Consider the following 19,586-nt stretch of genomic DNA (forward strand, 5'->3'; position numbering starts at 1 on the left):
GTACCCAGCTATGCTTGGCACATAGTAAGTGCTCAATAAACGGCTCAATGAATGAATGAAAACAAGAAAGAAAAAGCCATTACATGCATATTCTATTGATACCTCAAACTCACCTAATCCATTACTGAGCTCATCCTCTTTCCCCCAGAAAAGCCCATCCCTCCTCCTGTGTTTCCTGTCTCAGTGAATATCGCCACGCCAGGAACTTGGGAGTCCTGACTCTCCCTCCCCCCGACCATCCCCACATCCAATCAATCGCCAAGCCCTATCTCTTCCTCTGGAGCAGAGGCTGCCCTCAACCTACCCACTCTGCTCCCTGCTCAGACGGTCACCCTCTCTACAGAGCTTCCTCACCGGTCTTTCTGCTCTCGTCCCTTGCTTGGACCCACCGCCAGCCCCTGTCTAATCCATCATCAAGGAAACTGCCAAAGCGATCTTTTAAAACTGCCCCTCGGAGTGTGTCCCAACCCTTCAATGGCCTCCCATGGCCCAGAGGACGGAACCGAAGCCTCTTGGTCCTCCAAGGTCTGGCCCCATCTCCCTCACCTGTCTGAGCGCTTGGCTCTTCCTCCACCCACGGAGTTATTTATTCAACATCATTCGTGCCTTTGCTCACACTATACCCTCCGCCGGAAATGCCCTTTCTTCTCTCTCCCACTTCCCTTCCTTCACCTGGAAAACAAATACTCACCCTTTAAGACATAAAGGAAGGTGGTTCAGCCGATGATTCCTTTTCGCACTAACATTTCATGATTCTGACGCTAAGAAGGCTTTTTAGATCCTGCTGTCACCTTCTCTCTTCCTGGGACCCTACGTTGGGGATCCTTGGGTTCAACTCCATCATTTTATGGGCAGACAATCCAAGGCCCTGAGAGGAAAGGGGCTTGCCCACGATCTCACAGCAAGCCAGTGGCAGAGCCAGGGCAAGACCCAGACTCCTGCCTCCCAGCTCAGGGCTCTGCCTTTGCAACAGACTCCCCAACTGGATCCCCTCCTTGCACTTCAACACTTATATTCTCATTACAACCATCACTACCCCACCCTGACTTACCTCCTCACACCCAAGGCGGCTCTCACCTTTCCTGCCTGTGCTCACACTGCTGCAAGGCCAGGACCTGCCCCCTCCAGGAAGCCCATCCTGGTTATCCAACCAAACCCATCCACACCCCACACCCTCCCCCAGATCACCCACCCGTCTTTGTCAGGACCCAGCGCCTGGGGCCTAGTTCACTCACAGTGGTCAGCATCTTGTGTTATCTCGCCAGGCAGGATGTCCGCTCCTCCATCTTCTTTCTTCTCATCCTCCTCCTCCTTGTACAGCCCCGGCTCCAAACACAACTGCTTAGGGTAACAAAGTATGGCGAAAAGAGGGTGACATCTGAGGTCAGATAGATGGAGGTTCAAATCCCAGCTCTGTAATATCCCTGACTGGTTGCCCAAATCCACTTGAGCCTCAACTTCCTTTACCTAAAAGAATGAACTCACCCCTACTCCACGCCCAGCACTTAGTAGGTTCTTGATAAGTGAGAGTTCCCTTCCCAGGTGAAACCCCAAGTCACTTGGAGAAGACAGCTCCGAGGGCTGGGAGGTGAGCAGAGTCCTGAAATCTCACTCCCACCCTCACCGGGCTGGGAGCAGCCTGTGTGCAGAAATGTGGGGCGTAGCCAAACCCCCCGTCCCCACCCCCAACAATCTGCTTTAACCTTCCTATCACAAATGCCTTGTTTATTTCAATATCATCCGTTTTACTTTTCCGTTCATGCAAAAAAAAAAAATTTTTTTTTTTTTGTACAAAAACAGATTTAAGAGGAAAAGAAGTCTTTAATGAGTAAAACTGTCTGCAGCCCTGTTTCTTTCTCAGGAAAAAGTGGCTGTGATTCTGGCATGAGAGGGAAGCTCAACAGCTTCCCTTCGCTGCAGCTGCCAGGAGAAGTGCATTTCGGAGGAACAGAACCTCCACATTAAACAGTGCGCCTTGGAGCCAGGCGCTTCCTGTGCCGAATTCCGCTTGGCAGGTGACACCCCAGCTCAAGCGGGGATCCAGCCCCGCTGCGAGCAGAGCAGCCGCAAGGCTCTCTGTTCCTGCCCGCCTCCAGCCTGGGAGAGGCCGCCCTGCCAGGCCCTGGCCAACCACTGACCACCGGGATAAAGGCTCCGAGACAGGGAGGAGACAGCTGGGAAGGGGGCGGCTGCGCCTGGCCAGTGGCCAAGAGGACGAGGACCTCTCCCGGTGTCAGAGCATCAGGGACCAGCACTTTCTCTCCCCCAATGAGGGCAGCGTGACATAAAGATCAGGCCCAGGACTCGCTGCTCAAACACAAGTTCAGAAAATCTGCAACTTCATTCTCTGCTTCAAAGGTGTCATTTCAGGGGGCCGCTCTGGGTGGGACCCAAGGGTCAAACTCTAGCAGGGCTCTGTTCCTCTAAGAACCCCCCGCCCACCCCCACCCCCCGCCAAAAAAAAGAGGAAGAACTGAAGAAAAAACAGAAAAGCACACCTGACCTTCAAATATGAACAATAGTGACTGCCCTAAGTCAGGATGGTGGTCCCCTCCCTTATCCCAAACCTCATACCTCTATTAATGTAGCCCGCTGACTCATCATGAGCCTAATGGCCCATGACTTCTAAATCTCTTTCTTATGAGCAGCTGCTCCTCTCTACAATCTTCCCTGTAGTTGAGATGGGCCCCAGCATTTATCCCTGTGACATATCCTTGTCACGAGAGCCCATTGAGATCCTTCGGGGTCCTGATTCTGCTATCTGACCTTTTCTCTGTTCTGCCACCTCCTCCTGTTAGAGGCCTGCACCCCTTATGTCTTCTTCTGGATCCTTCGCATACATTGGTCAGAACAGGGTAGAAGGCAGAGCCCCATAGACCTTTACAGACTGACCTGGTTCCACTCATATGCACATTTCGTGGCTGTTGTTCGGCCAGATGGGAAGTCCCTCTGTGCCCTCACAGCCACTATCGTGTCCTCAAAAGCCATGAGAGGCCCTGTCCTGTGTCTTAGGAGGCAGCGTGACCTGACAGAAAGGACTGAATAGATCCAGGCCTGAATCCCAGCTCCACTGGTCTTGGGCAAGTCACTTAACTTCCCGGAGAGTCCGTGGCTCACCTGCAAAACGGAGACTGTCATAGCTCGTGCACAAGGGTGTGAAGATTAAGGCAATGTATTGAAGCATCTGGCACACAGTAGGTGCTCTACATATAGACTCTGCTCCATCCACTCAAGCTCATACTCTTCACCCACCAGTCACTGAGCTGTTGAGATGGAACTGAGCTGTTTTGGGTGAACCGATGAGGGCTCCAGGGGTCCCTGCCTTCGTCTCTGAGTGTCACCGATTTCACCTCCATACCAGGCCCTCACACTAATTTGAGGCCTTTATGATGTGAATTCCTGTCAAGGCAATCTTCCCTTCCTGGATCCGTTCAGTCTTTTAAATAAAATAATAATAAGAATAATAACAGCTCGATCCTTTCAATCCCACCATGAAATAAAAACTACCTCCATTTTGCCTATGAGGAAACTGGGGTTCCGAAAAGTTAAATAACCTTTCCAAGATCACACAGCCAGCAGATGTGAAAGCTAAGCAGAGCTCTGTCTGACCCTGAACAGCAGATGCTCAACATTAGGCAATATTTCCTAAATGTTGGCCTAACGAGCGGACTTAGTCTCTGGCCCTACTGCACTTGTCTTTTGGACCTCAGTCCGAGTTCACTTGGTTAAGTGCCTTTTGGGTCCTGATACTGTCATCATGGGGTGGCCGCTCCTCACCCCCATCTCCCGGCGGCTCTGTGCCCACCACCTCCACATAAAGCAGACTGAGGCACAGGCCCATTGCTCCTTGAAGGCCAGGATCAGTGGGTTGATCTCCGCATGCGCATCAACCTAAGCTCTTGACACCTGGGGCCTTGCCTCCCCCGCAGCCCAAGCACAAGGCAGCCTGGACCCTCTTCCCCTGCCCTTCATCAGGACCCAGTCACCTGCTGCAGAAGCCTGAGGCCTCTGGACTGCCCACTGCCTCCTAGACCCCGAATGGCCAGGATCCCCACCTGTCAAGGGGCACCCCAAGGCCCCTTCTCCCAATCATGTGTCCAGACTATCTAGAATCTAGATTCTAGATGCTGAGTCCAGCCACCAGCACGGCTGTCCTCCATCACTGAGCACCAGTCCTCACCCTCCCCTCAAGCCTGGGGTCCAGGTCTGCCCCTGGGGAAAGGAGGGAGTGGACCCAGGAAGTTGCCAGGGCCGGGGTTCAGGCCCCTGGCCACCACGGGGGCTGCCAGTCAAGGAGAGGACCCTGAGGGATTCCAACGGAAGCCATCCATGTGTCGGTTTGCAAACCTTAACAACATCCAGGCAGGGTGCCCAGCCCCTGAGGCCCATGTCAGAAAACTGCCGCTGGGGCCTCAGAGGACAGAGCTTGGGAGCAGCTCACTCTCCTCCCAAACACAGTCACCCCCACAGCTGAAACACAGCCTGGACGGTCACACCACCAGGAGCGCTCGCTCCACAAGCCCATTCATAAAAAGGACACTCACAAGCCCCCTCCTGCCCTCGCCCCAGAGACAGAAAGCCTCCCCCCTTCAGTCACTATGGGTCAGCCCCTGCTCCGTGCCAGGCATGCTTCGAGGCTCGTGGGGTACATCCGTGGCCAAAACAGACAAAGGTCCGACCCCTGGGGAGGTCTTTCATTCCAACTGGAAGGCCAAGAGCACAAAGCAAACCTAAAGGACTGAGTCATTCAGTGCGCAGGCGGGTGGTGAGGACCAACGGAAAGGGAGAACTAGGAATGGGGTGCTGGGAGCGGGCGGTGGCAGCTTTAAGTAGGGTGGCTGGGGCTTCATCAGGAAAGTGACGCTCGGAGTGCTCAGCAGCCACCTGGGCGCGGCCAGCGGCTCTGGGACGGGGCAGCCCGTTTTCCCATCAATGTTCACTCCCCCGTTACGTTAGATCCGCCCCGTCACAAACCGGAAGACCTGCTGAGGCTACCAAATACCGCGCGCCTGGGAACCCCCCCCCCCCCCCCTGGCAGGGAGGCTGATCAATGTCACCACGTCAGGGGAGCGATCATGGGATCCCACCGCCTCTCCCAGCGATTGCGATTTTTCCTTCTTCCTCCAAGTGCTGCCTAAGCCAGTGATGGCGAGCCTTCTGAGCTCGGCGTGGCAGCATTTTGAAAAACCCTAACTTAACTCTGGTGCCGTGTCACATATAGAAATGTTTTGATATTTGCAACCATAGTCAAACAAAGACTTATACTTTTGATATTTATTTTATATATTTAAATGCCATTGAACAAAGAAAAAATCCACCAAAAAAATGAGTTCGCATGTCACCTCTGACACGCGTGTCATAGGTTCGCCATCACAGGTAAACCTTCTGTCTTCTCCGCCTCCCTTCCTGACAACCCAAAATCTGTGCTCCCACCCTCAGGGCTCCATCAAGACGGTGCCTGGAAAGATAAGCAACACTCTGTGAAGGTACCTCTCCTCTCACCTGGCTTTTCCTGCGCTTTGGTGATACCAGCTCCTCCGGGTCCACGTACGGTAATTGTATGATTAACCGCATTTCCAGGGAAAAAGGAAGTGACGCTGAAGGGAACCCTTGAAGAAGGTGATTAAGTTATTTGCTCCTTCATTCAATAAATATTTATTGAACATCCCCAGTGCCACTGTGTGCCAGAGATTGTCCTTACAGTGGGGGTACGGACATGAACAACACAGCTGAAATTCCTGCCCTCCTAGCGTTCACATTCTGGCAGGGGAAAGAGAAACCATAAACAAAATAGATACAGCAGTCCCCCCTTACCTGAGGCTTCATTTTCCACGGTTTCAGCTATCCATGGTCAACCATGGTCTGAAAATATTAAATGGAAAATTCCAGAAACAAGCAACTAATGGGTTTTAAATGCATGTCTCTTTGAGGCCCCTGCTCCCCTTTGTCCAGCAGAGTCACACTGTATATACTCGCTGCCGGTAGCCACAGTTATCAGACGGCTGTCCTGTCGTTGTATCACAGTGCTTGTGTGCAAGTAACCCTTATTTTCCTTACTAGTGGCCCCACAGCGAGGAGTAGTGATGCTGGCAGTTCAGATGGGCCAAAGAGAAGCCATAATGTGAATGTGCGTGCAGGGAGGCGCACAGTATATGTAGGCTGCAGTGTGATCTGCAGTTTCAGGCACCCACTGGGGGCCTTGGAATGCATGCCCCCGGGCCAGGGGGTCCACTCTAAGTAAATACATGGTATGTTCAATGGTGATCAATGTTAATGGAGATTAAAGCAGAGGAGGAGTAAGAAGGGAGGAGGGTTTTAAGCAAGGATGGCCTCCTGTCCTCACCTCAAATTTTTCCACTGCACAAAACACACCCCAGAATATTTCCAAGACACCGTCACACACTCACACTAGACTCCACACAGACATAGGCACGTGGTCCTCCTCTCTGCTATGAAAAGGCACTCACACAAACACACACATACACACAGACACACACAACACACACAACATGCACATGCTCACGAGCATACTCCGCATGCACACACACACACACGCGCACACCAGCCCTCTCACTCAAACCTAAGAGAAACACACCCTCCAGATCACACAAAGAGGCTAGGGCGTCGGAACCAGCAGGACCCTCACAGCCAGAAGGCACCATACACCCTCTCCCCTGTCCACAGGCCGTCAACCTCAGCACCCAACAAAGGCACCCCCACTTGTGAACACCTACCGCTAAGCACACAGTCTTATGCACAGGGACTCACACGCAGACACACACATGCACACATTCCCTCATTCCCCTCTTCCAGACAACAAGGTGGGGTGAGACTTGAAGGGCCTCTTGCAATTTCGGCACCACTTGTCCCCGTCACCCTCTCGCACCCACCCTGCAGGTTCCAGCTGTTCCAGCCACCACCACACGCTCCCCCTGCCCCAGCCTGTGGTCCGGAGCTCTCTGGATGGCATGTGTGTGCACACAAAAGGATCCTACGTGGATGGATACACATGTGATTTGCAAATGGGGTGGACACGTTTGTGTGCAAGTATTCACGCATGGGGACTTCACAATGTGTGAGCGCCTTTATGTGTGTGTGCAGGTGTGCGTCTGTGCACACGTGTGTGCATGTTCCCAGGGAGACAGAGAAATTTATCATCTAAATCTGGCTTCTCCGGGGGATGAAAGCAAAGCAAAGTTCAGGTTTAAATCACACCGGCACGGGCAGGAGGGCTCCCTGGCCTTACATGATTATCTGCGGTGTGCAGCGGAACGGGCTGGCAGGCAGGAGGCAGCCAGCAACCCGTCAGCGGGGAGTCATTTGTTGTCTCCAGGCCCCTGGGACCTGCTATGACTGCTCCAGGAGCGGGAGACCTGGGAGTGCAGCAGCGACAATCACATGCCCGTCCCAGGTGCTGGGGGAGGGGCGGGCGCAGGCTGGCACCGGCTCGGGCTTCCTTGTGCTGTAGAAAAGCAGAGGGAGCAAAGGCAGGAACCCACAGGCCAGAAGGAAGCCCAGGCCTTGCCTGGATGGAGAGAGAGGGTCCAGCCAAGAGGCAGCCCTGGCCCCAGGGCAGACGCCATCCTGCCACCCTCATGGCTGGCCAGGAAAACATCCTCTGGGCTCCAGGAGGTCGGAGCCGCGGGCACCCTGAGTTCTCCCGGCTCTCGTCTCTCCGTGACCGTCACCTCTGCCCTCCTCTCCATCTCGCCCCTTTCTTTTGTTTCTGTGTGTTTGCTCTTTGTCTCTCCCTCTCTCTCTGTCTGGGATTCTTTTATGTGTATGTCCGACTGTCCGGCCTTCTCTCTCCATCTGTCCCTCTATCAACCCAAACCTCAAGACTCCCTTTGCTGACCGCTGTCACCTGTAACCCTGCTCCTAACACATCACACACCGCCCAGACATGTGATCACCTTTGAGCTTCTCGTCATTTGGGGGAGGCTGGAGAACTAGGGAGTAGAAACCCCATTTTACAGATGAGGAAATTGAGCCCCCAGAAGGCTTGCCCAAGCCCACACAGCTGGCGTGGAATTAAAAATCCAGGCATGTTTCCACTGCATGACCAGCCTCCCATAGCTCCACATCACCAGGAAGCAGGGGCAGTTCTCCCCAGGACCCCAAACCTTAAAAGGAAGAGAAGTTAAGAACCCAGTGCCACAAAGCAGCTCACCCAACCCAACCACTAAAACTGCCTTCCACTCACAACAGGTCCTAGGAAACATAAAGGCTGAGATAGGAGGCATGACCACTCTCTATGTGTCCCCCAAGGATGCCCCATCCCAGCCCCGCTCTCCCCGAATCTGAAGTGTCTCTAGGTTCCACATTCCCCAGGCCCACCGGGGATGAATGAGCTTCCTGCTTCCTGAATAGGTGCCTCTTGAGGCCGCAGTCTTCCCATCTGTACAATGGGGGCGAGGAGGTTGTAATGCTCACACTGCTGAGCTAGGCCCCTGCTCCAACAAACACAGCAGCTCCTCTCCCTGGAAGGACCCTGATCCCTGAAAGACCTCTGGCTTCAGCCACCAAGAGCCCGTGGACACCTCTAGTGATCGTTGTGGTTTCGCGGGCCCAAACCGCCTTTGCCCACCGGGGCAGCTTGGGCAGCAAACATGAAGCCGCGGGCCCAGAGACAGAGCCCCATCCTCAGCAAAGTCCAACAGCCTCCTAAAGCCTCCACCGCTGCCTCCGGCCCCGACCCGGGAGGCGTCAGCACCAACGACCCGCCAGGGCCTGCCCATTTTCCTTTCTTTTCATTGCCGGCTCCGGGCGCAGTTATAGAACCAGGTCTCCACAGAGTAATTTACTGGCAGAATCTCTCCCAGAATCCAGCTTGAAACCAAGCTGTAAAAACAGCTTCGAGTGTAAATAATTCATGCAGACAATATGACTTTTTTATGTAAATTCGGTGCATTAACCCTCTATTATAATGATGGACGACAGATAGGGGCGACGTTGCCTTGGTAAGAGCTAATGGATGGCCGCCATAAATTCACTGCACATTTTATTGTGTTGCTGGAAATTGTGCCTTCAGGCAATGCTGTTTACTTTTATGTAAAACTCTAGGTTCCCTAAATATTACAAATATTTTACATCCAGCTCCTCAGCATTTGGGCTCGGCCCACAAATCAAGCTTTCTCCATGTGAGTTGTAATTAAAGGTTTGTTGTTTTTTATTTTTTTTCCTGGGACAATTATCTCCTACTATAAAGAGAAATATTTTTCCCCTTTAGATGTTCCGTCATTGACTTATTAACAAATCCTTCGAAGGAGGAGGCTGCAAGCGACTCGCTGTGCACTTGGCACGAGTGGGTCGCAGGGACGGAGCGCTGTGGGTACAAGAGCTCGGTGGCTGGCTTTTATGTCTGGCCGCCGCTCCAGTGTATTTACACATATGATCTTCTGGGTCTTCCTCCCCCCTCGCCCTTTCTATAATTCATGACCACTTTAGCAGGGTAATTCCTCCAGCCACCTTTGCAAGAGACTGGCCCCTTGCAAGCCCCCTGCCCGGGCTCCTCGTGGGAGGTCGAGGCTGGGCCTGATGCCCAGGAGGGTCAGCAGTGGAGTCTTCACAGCTGTCTGCCCGTACGCAGCCCCGCACCTCTCACCGAGCCCCTCGCACGGGGATTTCCCGCATTGATTCTCCTACAATCCAAAGTGCTGGAGGTGCCCTTGGCTCTGCCCCTGCCCAAGCAGAGCGCATGAGGATGGCACTGAGTGTTGCACCAGGTCTGGGGAGAGGAAGGCAGAGAACCTCACAAGCTTCTTCAAGAAGGGAGGCAACAGCTGGAGCAGCAGCCCTCTCTCAAAATAACCCTCGCACTTGTTTATTATTGTCATTAATATTAATGGCCATGCTGTTAATATTCAGATAGCTGCATTACTATCATCCAGGAGCACCTGGGATCTCTAAGCGCCCCTAATGGCACGTGGGTTCTGCCTCCAGGGCCTCTGCAGGTCACTCCCCATGGGCATGGCACCCATCTTACCCAGGTTTCAAAACACCCTCCTCTCTGATTGGCACCTGCCTCGGGAAACCCAGAGCCACACGGAACGTGGAGCTGCCTCGAAGTCCCAGGGCCTCTGCTGGGACAAAGGGACTACAGGCCAAGGACCTGGACATGTCCAAGGGGCACAGGAAGGTGTCTGACAAAGGTGACTTAAGAAAGAAAGATAGTTCATTTCCCCTCAACAGCTCAACTTCCTGCAAAGTCAAAAAGAGACACGTTGGTTAAAAACAAAAATGAGATATCACTTTTCTTGACTAGATTGGCAAAGATAATTGTAATAATAATGGCAAACACAGCGGCCAGCTCGCTTCCTGTGCACAAGTGTTATGCTGAACCCTAATCTCCATGGCATCCCCTCATGTACCCTTGACAGGATCGTAAATTCGTAAAACCTTCATGAAGGGCAACTTACAAAGTGAGACTACATGCAAACTCTGCTCACCCCATGACCCAACCATTTCATTTTCAGGAATTTCCTGTATGTTAATTATTGAAACAACTCTCCTTCTAATTGAACTCCTCTTTTGGCTCCCCTCTGTACCCACCCATCCCTTCCCGCTCCACCCCTAGCCTTGCCTCTTGTACACTCATCTGTCAACCTGCATGTCATCTCCTTCCCACCTCCCCTGCCTAAGTGACCCGCTGTTATTGTCGCACAGCCCGTACACTTCCTTCATCCCACGGGCACTTCTCCTTTGCACTCCGTAACCACCTATTCATTGGGTAGTTATTTGTGTAAATCCTTGAGACACAAGCCCATGGCAAAAAGTTACTGTCTGGCCTGCTGGCAGGGGCTGGGTGTCCTGTCTTGCCACTACATCATAAACTCTGTAAAAGCAGGCACCAACCGCGTTGTTTTATTCATCATTTCTATCCCCAACCTGGCACTAGACTGGTATGTAGCACACACTCCATAAACATTTATAGCATGAATGAATGAATGAATGAATGAGTGAGTGAATGCAATGCACAGAGATATATATACATTGACATTGGCTGCAGGAATGTTAATAAGAGCATAACAATTGGGGAAACATGTATGGCCATCAGCCGGGGCCTGGGTAAGTGGAGTGCGGTTTAGCCATACATATAACGCAGGCATTAAAATTACGAGATGGATCTATATGTATTGACATGAAGGACGTCCGTGACATATTGCTGAGTGGGGAAGAAAACAGGTGACAGAACAGCATGTGCTGTCTGATCTCGCTCGGGGTAGAATTGCATACATGGAATCTATTTGTGTGTATTTATGCACCGAGCAAAGTCTGGAAGGACGTTCACCAAAATGCTGCGTGGTTATCTCTGGATGGTGAAATCTGAGGTGATTTTTACATTTTTCTTTGAACTTTTCCATCTTGTCTGAAATGTTGGCAATGCGCGTATGTATCCTTTTTTACAAAATGATGAAGCTGCTTTCAAAAGAAAAAAATATATAGATACATTGGGAAAGGAGGGGATGTGTTGCGAGGGGTTCAACCTGAGGCCAGGTGAATGGACAGAAGCTGAGCCCGGGGGCTGCAGGGCTGTCTCCTCTCTGCGGGGGCTGGGCACACACACACACACACACACACACACACGCTTAGGCTACAGGGAAGGGCATTTAGGGCTGAGCCGCTGTCCCGTCCTTTCTGCAGGCACCTCATGCCTGTCCAGCATGGAGCTTCTAAATAGGGTTTCCGCCTCTGATCCTTCTGACATGCTTTACCGCCTCGGAGCTGTTTTGCAAAACTCATAGCAGTTTCCACAGGCTCTGGGCTTCCTGGGACCGATTCCATTTTGAACAATAGCAGAGTGTCTGCCTGCGGGCGCGGTCAGCCCACCCCAGAGCAGCCTCCCAGCCGCCGTGAGCTGGGACTGCGGGGCTTGAGTGTCGAGGCCACGGCATGAAAATACATGAGCTCGCCGTGTCCTCGAACTCACCCTCCTGCCACCCAGAGGGAAGGATGGAGGTGGCTGCCCCCCTTCCTGGCCCTCCCATGCCCTGAGGGGACTCTCCCCCAAAGAGGTAAGTGACACAAGGTCCTTCCCAACACCCCCCCCTTTCTTCCTGGATCACCCCCGCTGGTTCTCTTTACCCAAGCACCACCTAAAGCCCTAGAAGCTAGTTGACTTGGCCAAGTCAAGGTCACAGAACAACATATGGCAGGGCTCAGGGTTGAAACCAGGGTCCCCGTGCCTGCTCTGTGCCTACCCTAATGTAAACGGGCTTGGCACCCCACTCCTTAAGATACATCCCAGGGGTATGGCAGCACGGTCATGACCCCACACTAAGCCACAAGAGGCCCCACTGCTGGTCTCTATTCTTAGCCCTGCCTCCCTCAGAATCTAGTCTCAGTACCCACGGTGATCTCTATAACACACAAAGCTCACCAGCCATTCCACTGCTTAAAAGCCTTCTGTGGCTCCACATTGCTTATGGGGGAAAACAAATCTATGCTCCTCAGCCTGACACTCAAGGTCTTTTATGATATAGCCTCTGCCCCGCCTCCCTGCAGAAGGTAGAGTGGTGTTTCTACTCTGACCCTGACCCTCTTCTCCTTAAAGGCCTTCACTGGCTCCCCACCATCCTCAATAGACATGCACAGGATCTGCTCCCCCGCCCTTCCTGCAACTAGAGCCTGGTCTGCAGCCACCGTGAATGGGCCAGGCGGTATCACAGCTCCATGTCTGTATCCCCTCCGCTGGCTCGCTCTTCTCAGCTCCTTCATCTGGGTAACCACGCTGCTCATCCTCCAAGATCCCGCTCAACCATCACCTCCTCAGAGAAACTGTCCCTAACTCCTCCAAAGCCCTGTCAACTACTCAGAGCAAAACAACGGTCCTTGAGCCTCCTGTGCTCGCCCTCCTAACCTTGGTCACTGCCTGTCCGCGGGGTCAGCTCTCCCGCTGCTCAGGGAGCGCTTCAACTTCAGGGCGTCCTGTGCCCAGTGAATAGTTATTATCGTTATTATAGGAATGCTGGGTTTCATCAGTCCCATGGGGAAACTGAGGTACAGAAGGTAGAGAGACTGTCCAAGGTTGCAGAGCTAGAAAAGGATGAGGCAGGTTTGAGCCCAGATGTCACTGTTTCCAGGGGGCTGTTCTTTCCACTGCATTACAGTTTCCTTTCAGAACCACTCTAGCAAGCACGTCATACAACACACACACACACACTTCCACATCCGCAGGAATGAACAGGAGTGTATCCAAACACACAGACACACACCTCATCCCACTGACACACTGATGCACATACACAATTAGCCGACCCCACAGTGCACCTAATGACTCACACAGAGACACATGTGAGCATCCACTGATGTACACATATGAACATGAACTTAGATATTTGTGCACATGTGCATGCATAACCTACACGGATGCACACCAGCACACACAAACATGTACCCAGGCACACATACATCAATGCATACAGACGTGCACAGACACATACATACATGCCCACAAGCCAGTCACAAATACACAGAGACATGCACATATGCACGCAGACATGTACACACACACATGTTCAGAGATGCACACATATAAAACCACACTCCTATGCAGTCATATCCAGACTAACACAGAGATACACACAGACACAGGCACACACTCATATGAACACGGGCAGCATGTGTGCACGCACACACAAGGACACATATGCATACCCACAGAACCTCACAAGAGGAAGCATATACACTGGCTGGGTACACAGATACACACATGCAATCACATTCCCTGAGACACGTTCGTGCATGGCGCAGGTCAAACGGAGCTTCTGCTAGGGGCGGGAGCCTGTCTGAGGTACCTCGGGGCGCTCACATTTTTGCAGCTCAGGAAGGCAGCTGACATACCAGCCCGGCTGTGATGGTATTTTGCATAAATGCTAATGTATTAATTACCATGTACAGTACACAGAGCTGCCATTTAAAAGAAAAAGTTAAGACTTTTTAATTCAAAAGCCCCATGTGGGGTGGGGGTGGGGGGCCTGCCCTGCGTGGCGGGTGGAAGCAGGCAGGGCACCCAGGCCCACGCCCACTGTCCCTGCACTTGGCTCCCCACCTGCAGGCTTCCAGCCCATCAGCCTGGGTCAGCCAGCAAGGCCTCTGCCTCAGGGGTCTTGGTGCTCTCTGGAGGCCCTGGCACATCGGGGGCCCTTGGTCAGGAAGGTGGTTGGGGGCGTGTGGAGAGCAGGTAATGCCTACGCTGACGAGGTGGTCCCCGAGGTGGCGGGGGGAACCAGGGCAGAAGTGGGAGCCGGAGATGGACAGCCATCGGCATTCTTTTCTCCATTCAGTCCATTCTCTGCACGGCAACCGAAGTAACCTTTTCAACCCGTGCACCGGATTATGCCATGCCCTGACTTTAATCCTTTCAAAGGCTTCCCATCGCTCTTAGAGTAAAGTTCACACTCCTTAAAAGGGCCTGCAAAGCCCCAGAGCTGGCCTTTCTCCTCCCTCTCGATGTCTCTGCTCCCCACTCCTCCTTTCTCACTAGGCACCTAAGCCGGCCAGTGGTCCCTGGGCTTCTCTAGGCTGGCATCTACCCATCAGCCAGGCCTCAGCTCACCTGGCGCCATCTTAGGGGGACCTCCCCGACCACCCATCTAAAGGAGCCCCTCCCCCATCACTCTTACATCACTGGGCTTTGTCTTCGTGCACACCTGCTGCAACCCTCTCTGTTGATGTGTTTTACTTGGTACTCTATCCACAGCCCCCACTGTAAAGTGGGCTTTGGGGGGACTCTGCAGACCTTGCTTCATCACCATATTGCCGCCCCCTGCACAGGGTCTGGCACTTAGTAGATGTTCAGTTAAGCGTTTGTTCAATGAGAGAAAGGCCGGGAATGAATGAGCGATGCCCTTTCTGGCCAGCTCATTCCCGGTGCTAACCTCAGGCAGTAGTGCTCTCCACCTGCCACGCCGGGCGGGCCAGCTTGTCTACCTCCCATGGGGGCTCACAGCCCAGAGCAGGAGCTGGTGGCCCCATGCAGCAGGCATGTCCAGCATCACCTGACATCTTAGAGACCAGTGTCCAGGCCTACCCAGTCCTCCCCATCACTGTCTTATATGGCCCTGCAAGAGAGGCATCATTTCCCCAATTTCAGAAAAAATTGAGGCTCTGAGATGTAAGTGATTCTCCCAACCTCACAGCTTGTCAGAGGAAGAGTCAGGATTTAAATCGTGTTTGATGCCAATTGGATGCCAAACACCATACCACGGACCCTCTCTCCCCTGAGCCCTCAGGGATGCTCCTGGCAGCTGGAGCACAAAAGTGATGGCTGGCCCAAAATATGTCCCACAGGCCACCCCTCTCGGAGGCAGGAGAGGCAAGGTGGTCCTGCCAGGCAGGTGAAGAGGATGCCTAGGGCCAAACTGACTCACCCCCCAAACACAGGGTGACGTCCCCAACTCTACTCTCACCCTCACACCCAATCAGTTGCCAGGTACCGCTATTCGCCCAAACCCATGTCCACTGCCCTGCCCTGCCCTACCAGAGGCCACACTGCCATCATCTCTCTATGTGGAGCCTCTACCCAGCAGCCAAAGTGATCTTCCCTAAGCTCACAGCCTATTTCCCTCCCCAGTGACATCCCCACTCCCCACCCCAACTCCCTGCTACTGCCCTTAAGTGCCTTGTAAATATGCCTCATTGTTAAGAATGCACACTGCCCTGGCTGGTGTGGCTCAGTTGGTTGAGTGCCTTCCCATATATGGAAGGATCATGGGTTTGATTCCCTATCAGGGCACATACCTGGATTGTGGGTTCAGTCCCCAGTCAGGGCATGTGCAAGAGGCAACCACTCAATGCTTCCCTCTCACATTGGTGTTTCTCTCTCTCTCTCTCTCTCTCTCTCTCTCTCTCTCTCTCTCTCTCACTCTCTGCCTTCCTTTCACTCTGAAATCAGTAAGTATATCTTTGGGTGAGTATTGAGGGAGAAGGAGAAGGAGAAGGAGAAGGAGAAGGAGAAGGAGAAGGAGAAGAAGGAGAAGGAGAAGGCATACTACCGGAGTTCAAATTCTGGCTCTTCCACTTACTAGCTGTGTGGCCTTGGGCAAGTTACTTAACCTCTCAGTGCCTCAATTGTCTAGTCTGTAAAATGGGAATAATAACAGTATCTTCCTCATAGGGTTGTTATAAGGATAAAATGAGTTCAAATATGTAAAGCACCCAAAAGACAGTACCTGACATCTGCAAAACACTATGTAAGAGTTTGTTGCCATTCACAACTGTTTCTCGTGATTATTTCGTTGGTGACTTTCTCCTCCATGAAGCGACAAGCTCCATGAGGATGGGGTGAGACTGCTCAGCGAGGGCTGCTCGGAGGCTTCTGTGCCCACAACTCAAGTCCCTCTCTGCCCGCAGCCTTTGTTCTGCTTCCCCGTCTGGCTGGGTGTTGCCCTGCAGGGAGAAGAGGGGCATGCCCTCAGCAGGAAATGCTGTCAGCGTCAGAGTTCCAGTCCTGATGAAAATGACAGGCGGCAGCCAGACAGGACTGCGCCCCGTGGAGGGTTGGGTAAGGGCTGTACCCTCCAGAGCCCCAAGTTCCCTAGGAGGAAGCTAAAGCTTCCTTTGTCCAGAAGGTCAGGAGCAGCTGGCCAGCTGTGGGGGAGTTCCGCTGCCCAGCTCCAGCCAGCAGCCCAGATGTGCGTGTTTGCACAGCCGAGTCCGGGCTCTGAAGCAGCCTTGTTGAGCGTCATGAAAGGGGGTTTGTGACAAGACAGGCGGCCTCCGCACCCCGGCTGTTCGCCTCCAAGACAGCAACCAGGAATGCAGCCCGCAGGAAGCCCTTCCTCCCAGGCCTGCCAAGTGCCCTTCTCCTGCCTGAGAAGTCAGGGCCACTGGCACGAGCAGGTTGAACTTGCCAACTGCAGACTAGAGTCTGGGTCTGCTCCTTCCTCAGTTTCCTGTTCTGTAAGATGGGGACAGGCCCGTTTCTCCCTCTTCTCAGGGAAGGCAATGTGGATTATGGGAAGCTCACAGTCTAAGGGCAGAATACAACATGGTTAAGAGCTCTGGAGTCAGAGAGACCAGAAAAGAATTTCCACCTCTGAGAACCTCCATTCATGGCGTTGTCCTGGGATGAAATGACATCATGAGAAGGAAGGACCAAGCCGGTGCTGACACACAATAGGTGCTCATAGCTCTGTGTCCTCTCCTTCTCGTGTCACCAGGCTCCAAAATGGGGAGCCTGAGGTTGCCTGTGTTGAGAGCAGGGGGTCCCCTCCCCTGTCCCAGAAGAAGAGCTGCTGCCAGAGGCCCTCGCACAGGCGTGGTGCCAGGCAGCTGGGCAGCGCTACACCAGGCATGACTCCACTTCCATGCAGAAGAGCCTCTGCCTCCCACCAGAGTCCCTGGGCGGGGTTGGTACCTGGGCACAGGGGGTCTTAGATCTCCAGAAACAGTGCATCCTCGGGCCTCATCCAGCCCCAGGCAGGGCAGTCCCTGGGCTCACCCGGTTTGCCAGGTGCAGCTGTCCTTGGACATCATTGGTCACTGGGCAATGCTAGTCTCTTAACACAGCTGCTCCCCAAAACGGTCTCTGAGCATAGTCCGGCTACATACAGTCCGCCTCTGAGCATAGACATTCTCTGGCATAATCAGTCCCTGGGGTGCGTGCCCCTGGGGCCAGTGAGCCCTTGGGTGGTCAGAGTAAGCAAAGTCAGTCCCGGAGCACAGATGAGCCGCAGTCCAGACAGTGAGTCCTTCAAGGGTTTCTGAGGACAGCTGTTCCTGGGCACCGTCAGCCCTGGCACACAGGGGCTCCCTGGGCACAGTCACCCCATAGACACAGTCATTCCCAGGACAGCTGGCTCCTGGACACATTTTGTCCCTAGGCATGGTCAGCAGTCAGTGGGCACAGCTGTTTCCAGGCTCAGTTGGTCCCCTGAGCACCTGAGGTCAGTCTTTGACCTCAGGACAGCGTGGACCCCCAACATAGTTCATTTAGAGCAGCGGTTCTCAACCTGTGGGTCACGACCCCTTTGGCGGTCGTACAACCCTTTCACAGCAGTCGCCTAAGACCATCCTGCATATCAGATATTTACATTACGATTCATAACAGTAGCAACATTACAGTTATGAAGTAGCAACGAAAATAACTTTATGGTTGGGTCACAACATGAGGAACTGTATTTAAAGGGCCAAAAGGTTGATTTAGAGCCTCCCCCCGATTGATTAACATGCATAACCCATCACCCCCTCCTCTGTGGCCCCCCTCCCTCTTCACATGACCTGGAGAACTGGAACCCACAGAAAGGACAGGAAGTATTCTCTGGGGTCCCGAGAGCCCTGGCCTGGCCTGCTTCATGACAAGTGGGGGTGGCAGGGCAGGGCTGTGGGACTGGTGCTCCAGAGCAGAGCCTGCTCTCGTGCAGGCGAGGGCTGGTGCAAAGCACGGCAGAGCAGCCCTGGCCGGAGGCAAAGACCCTCCTTCTCTCTACCCTGCTCCCTCTCTGTGCACAGAATGGATCCCATGGCTGCGGGAGGAGCGGGGCTGGCCTGCTGTAAGTCTCCGCGTGGCCGTGGCCGTGGCCGTGGCCGTGGCCGTGGCCTTGGGGAAGTGTGTTAGCCAAGTTCCTCCTAGTTCCAAGGAGGTGCTGTCCCTGTTCTCTAACCAACATGCTCACAGCCTGAGGCACAGCACCCACAGGGAAGGGGAGGTTCCTGTCCCGGGGACCGTGAGCTCCAGGAGACAGCTGGTGCTAGACTTCTGCCTCTTCCTGGGTCTGCCCAGTCCCGAGGCTCCATCACCACCCAGCCCAGCTGGGAGCAGAGCAGCAAGCCCAGGGCAGGGGTCCGGCTGCGTGGAGGTCCGGTCCCCAGGCCTGTTTGGTTCTCATTTCCTGAAGGGGCATGATTCCTGTGGGATGATGATGCGATGTGGCATCCCATTAGCCAGCAGCACCTGCCCTTTCTGCCCGCCTTCCTCCCCAGCCCCACGCACATCCATGTTTAATTGAATTGCCAGTGTAGTGGTACAAGTCACATTTGTTTCAGGGTCTGAGAATGAAGTGAGTAGCAGGCTCCAGTCACCCATTACGGGGTGAGCCTGTAATCCATCCACTCGTGAGCCCTGCCATCCCAGACAAGCCCCTACACTCAAGGACATTCGGATCCCCTGGGTTTGTACTTTCAAAAAGAAATAGAAGGAAACGTCTAGGACAGGAAAGGGTGGGGAGAGCATGTGGGACAGGGATTCCATGGAGACGGAGTGGGAAGAGAAACTGAAGAGTTGGCCAAGCCAGGGCCCAGCAACCAAGAGGCCTTCCAGCTGCAGACGCCCAAGGGTCCAAGAGCTGGCCCCTGGAAGGTTAATAATTAACTTACACTTTCTTGCTCACTAATGTCCCAACCAAAGCCATCCAATCAGGGAGTCCAAGAGAAGACTGTCCACAGGGAGTCAAAACTCTAAGGCTGGATGGGACGTCATGCTGCAGAGACCAACGGGTTTAAACTAGGTCAATCCAGTTCAGGCCGATTCCAGATGGCTGCCACTAGATCTAACTGATTCAAGCCAGCTCAAATCAAGCCAGGCCTGTCGGGGCCGGCTCACATGTGTGGAGCTGGCCAAGACTGGATGAAGCTGAATCAAACTG

The 19,586-nt window shown here is 53.5% G+C and overlaps 1 protein-coding gene across 1 annotated transcript in view; it reads right to left on the reverse strand.

Annotated features, from left to right (window-relative positions):
* Positions 1–827: 827 nt before the first annotated feature.
* Positions 828–19,586, reverse strand: part of LOC308515573 (uncharacterized protein) — a gene marked incomplete at its 5' end in the record, with an annotated part of 52,721 nt that continues 33,962 nt past the window's right edge. Inside the window, 3 exons of the mRNA XM_081086085.1 lie at positions 828–868; positions 1,236–1,341; positions 2,893–3,117. Coding sequence (XP_080942211.1) covers positions 846–868; positions 1,236–1,341; positions 2,893–3,117 — 354 coding nt within the window. The 3' untranslated portion in view covers positions 828–845. The remainder of the gene's footprint in view (positions 869–1,235; positions 1,342–2,892; positions 3,118–19,586) is intronic.

This window comes from Myotis nattereri (genome assembly GCF_964212035.1).
Source record: "Myotis nattereri genome assembly, chromosome: 3".
In the NCBI taxonomy this organism is placed as follows: domain Eukaryota; kingdom Metazoa; phylum Chordata; class Mammalia; order Chiroptera; family Vespertilionidae; genus Myotis; species Myotis nattereri.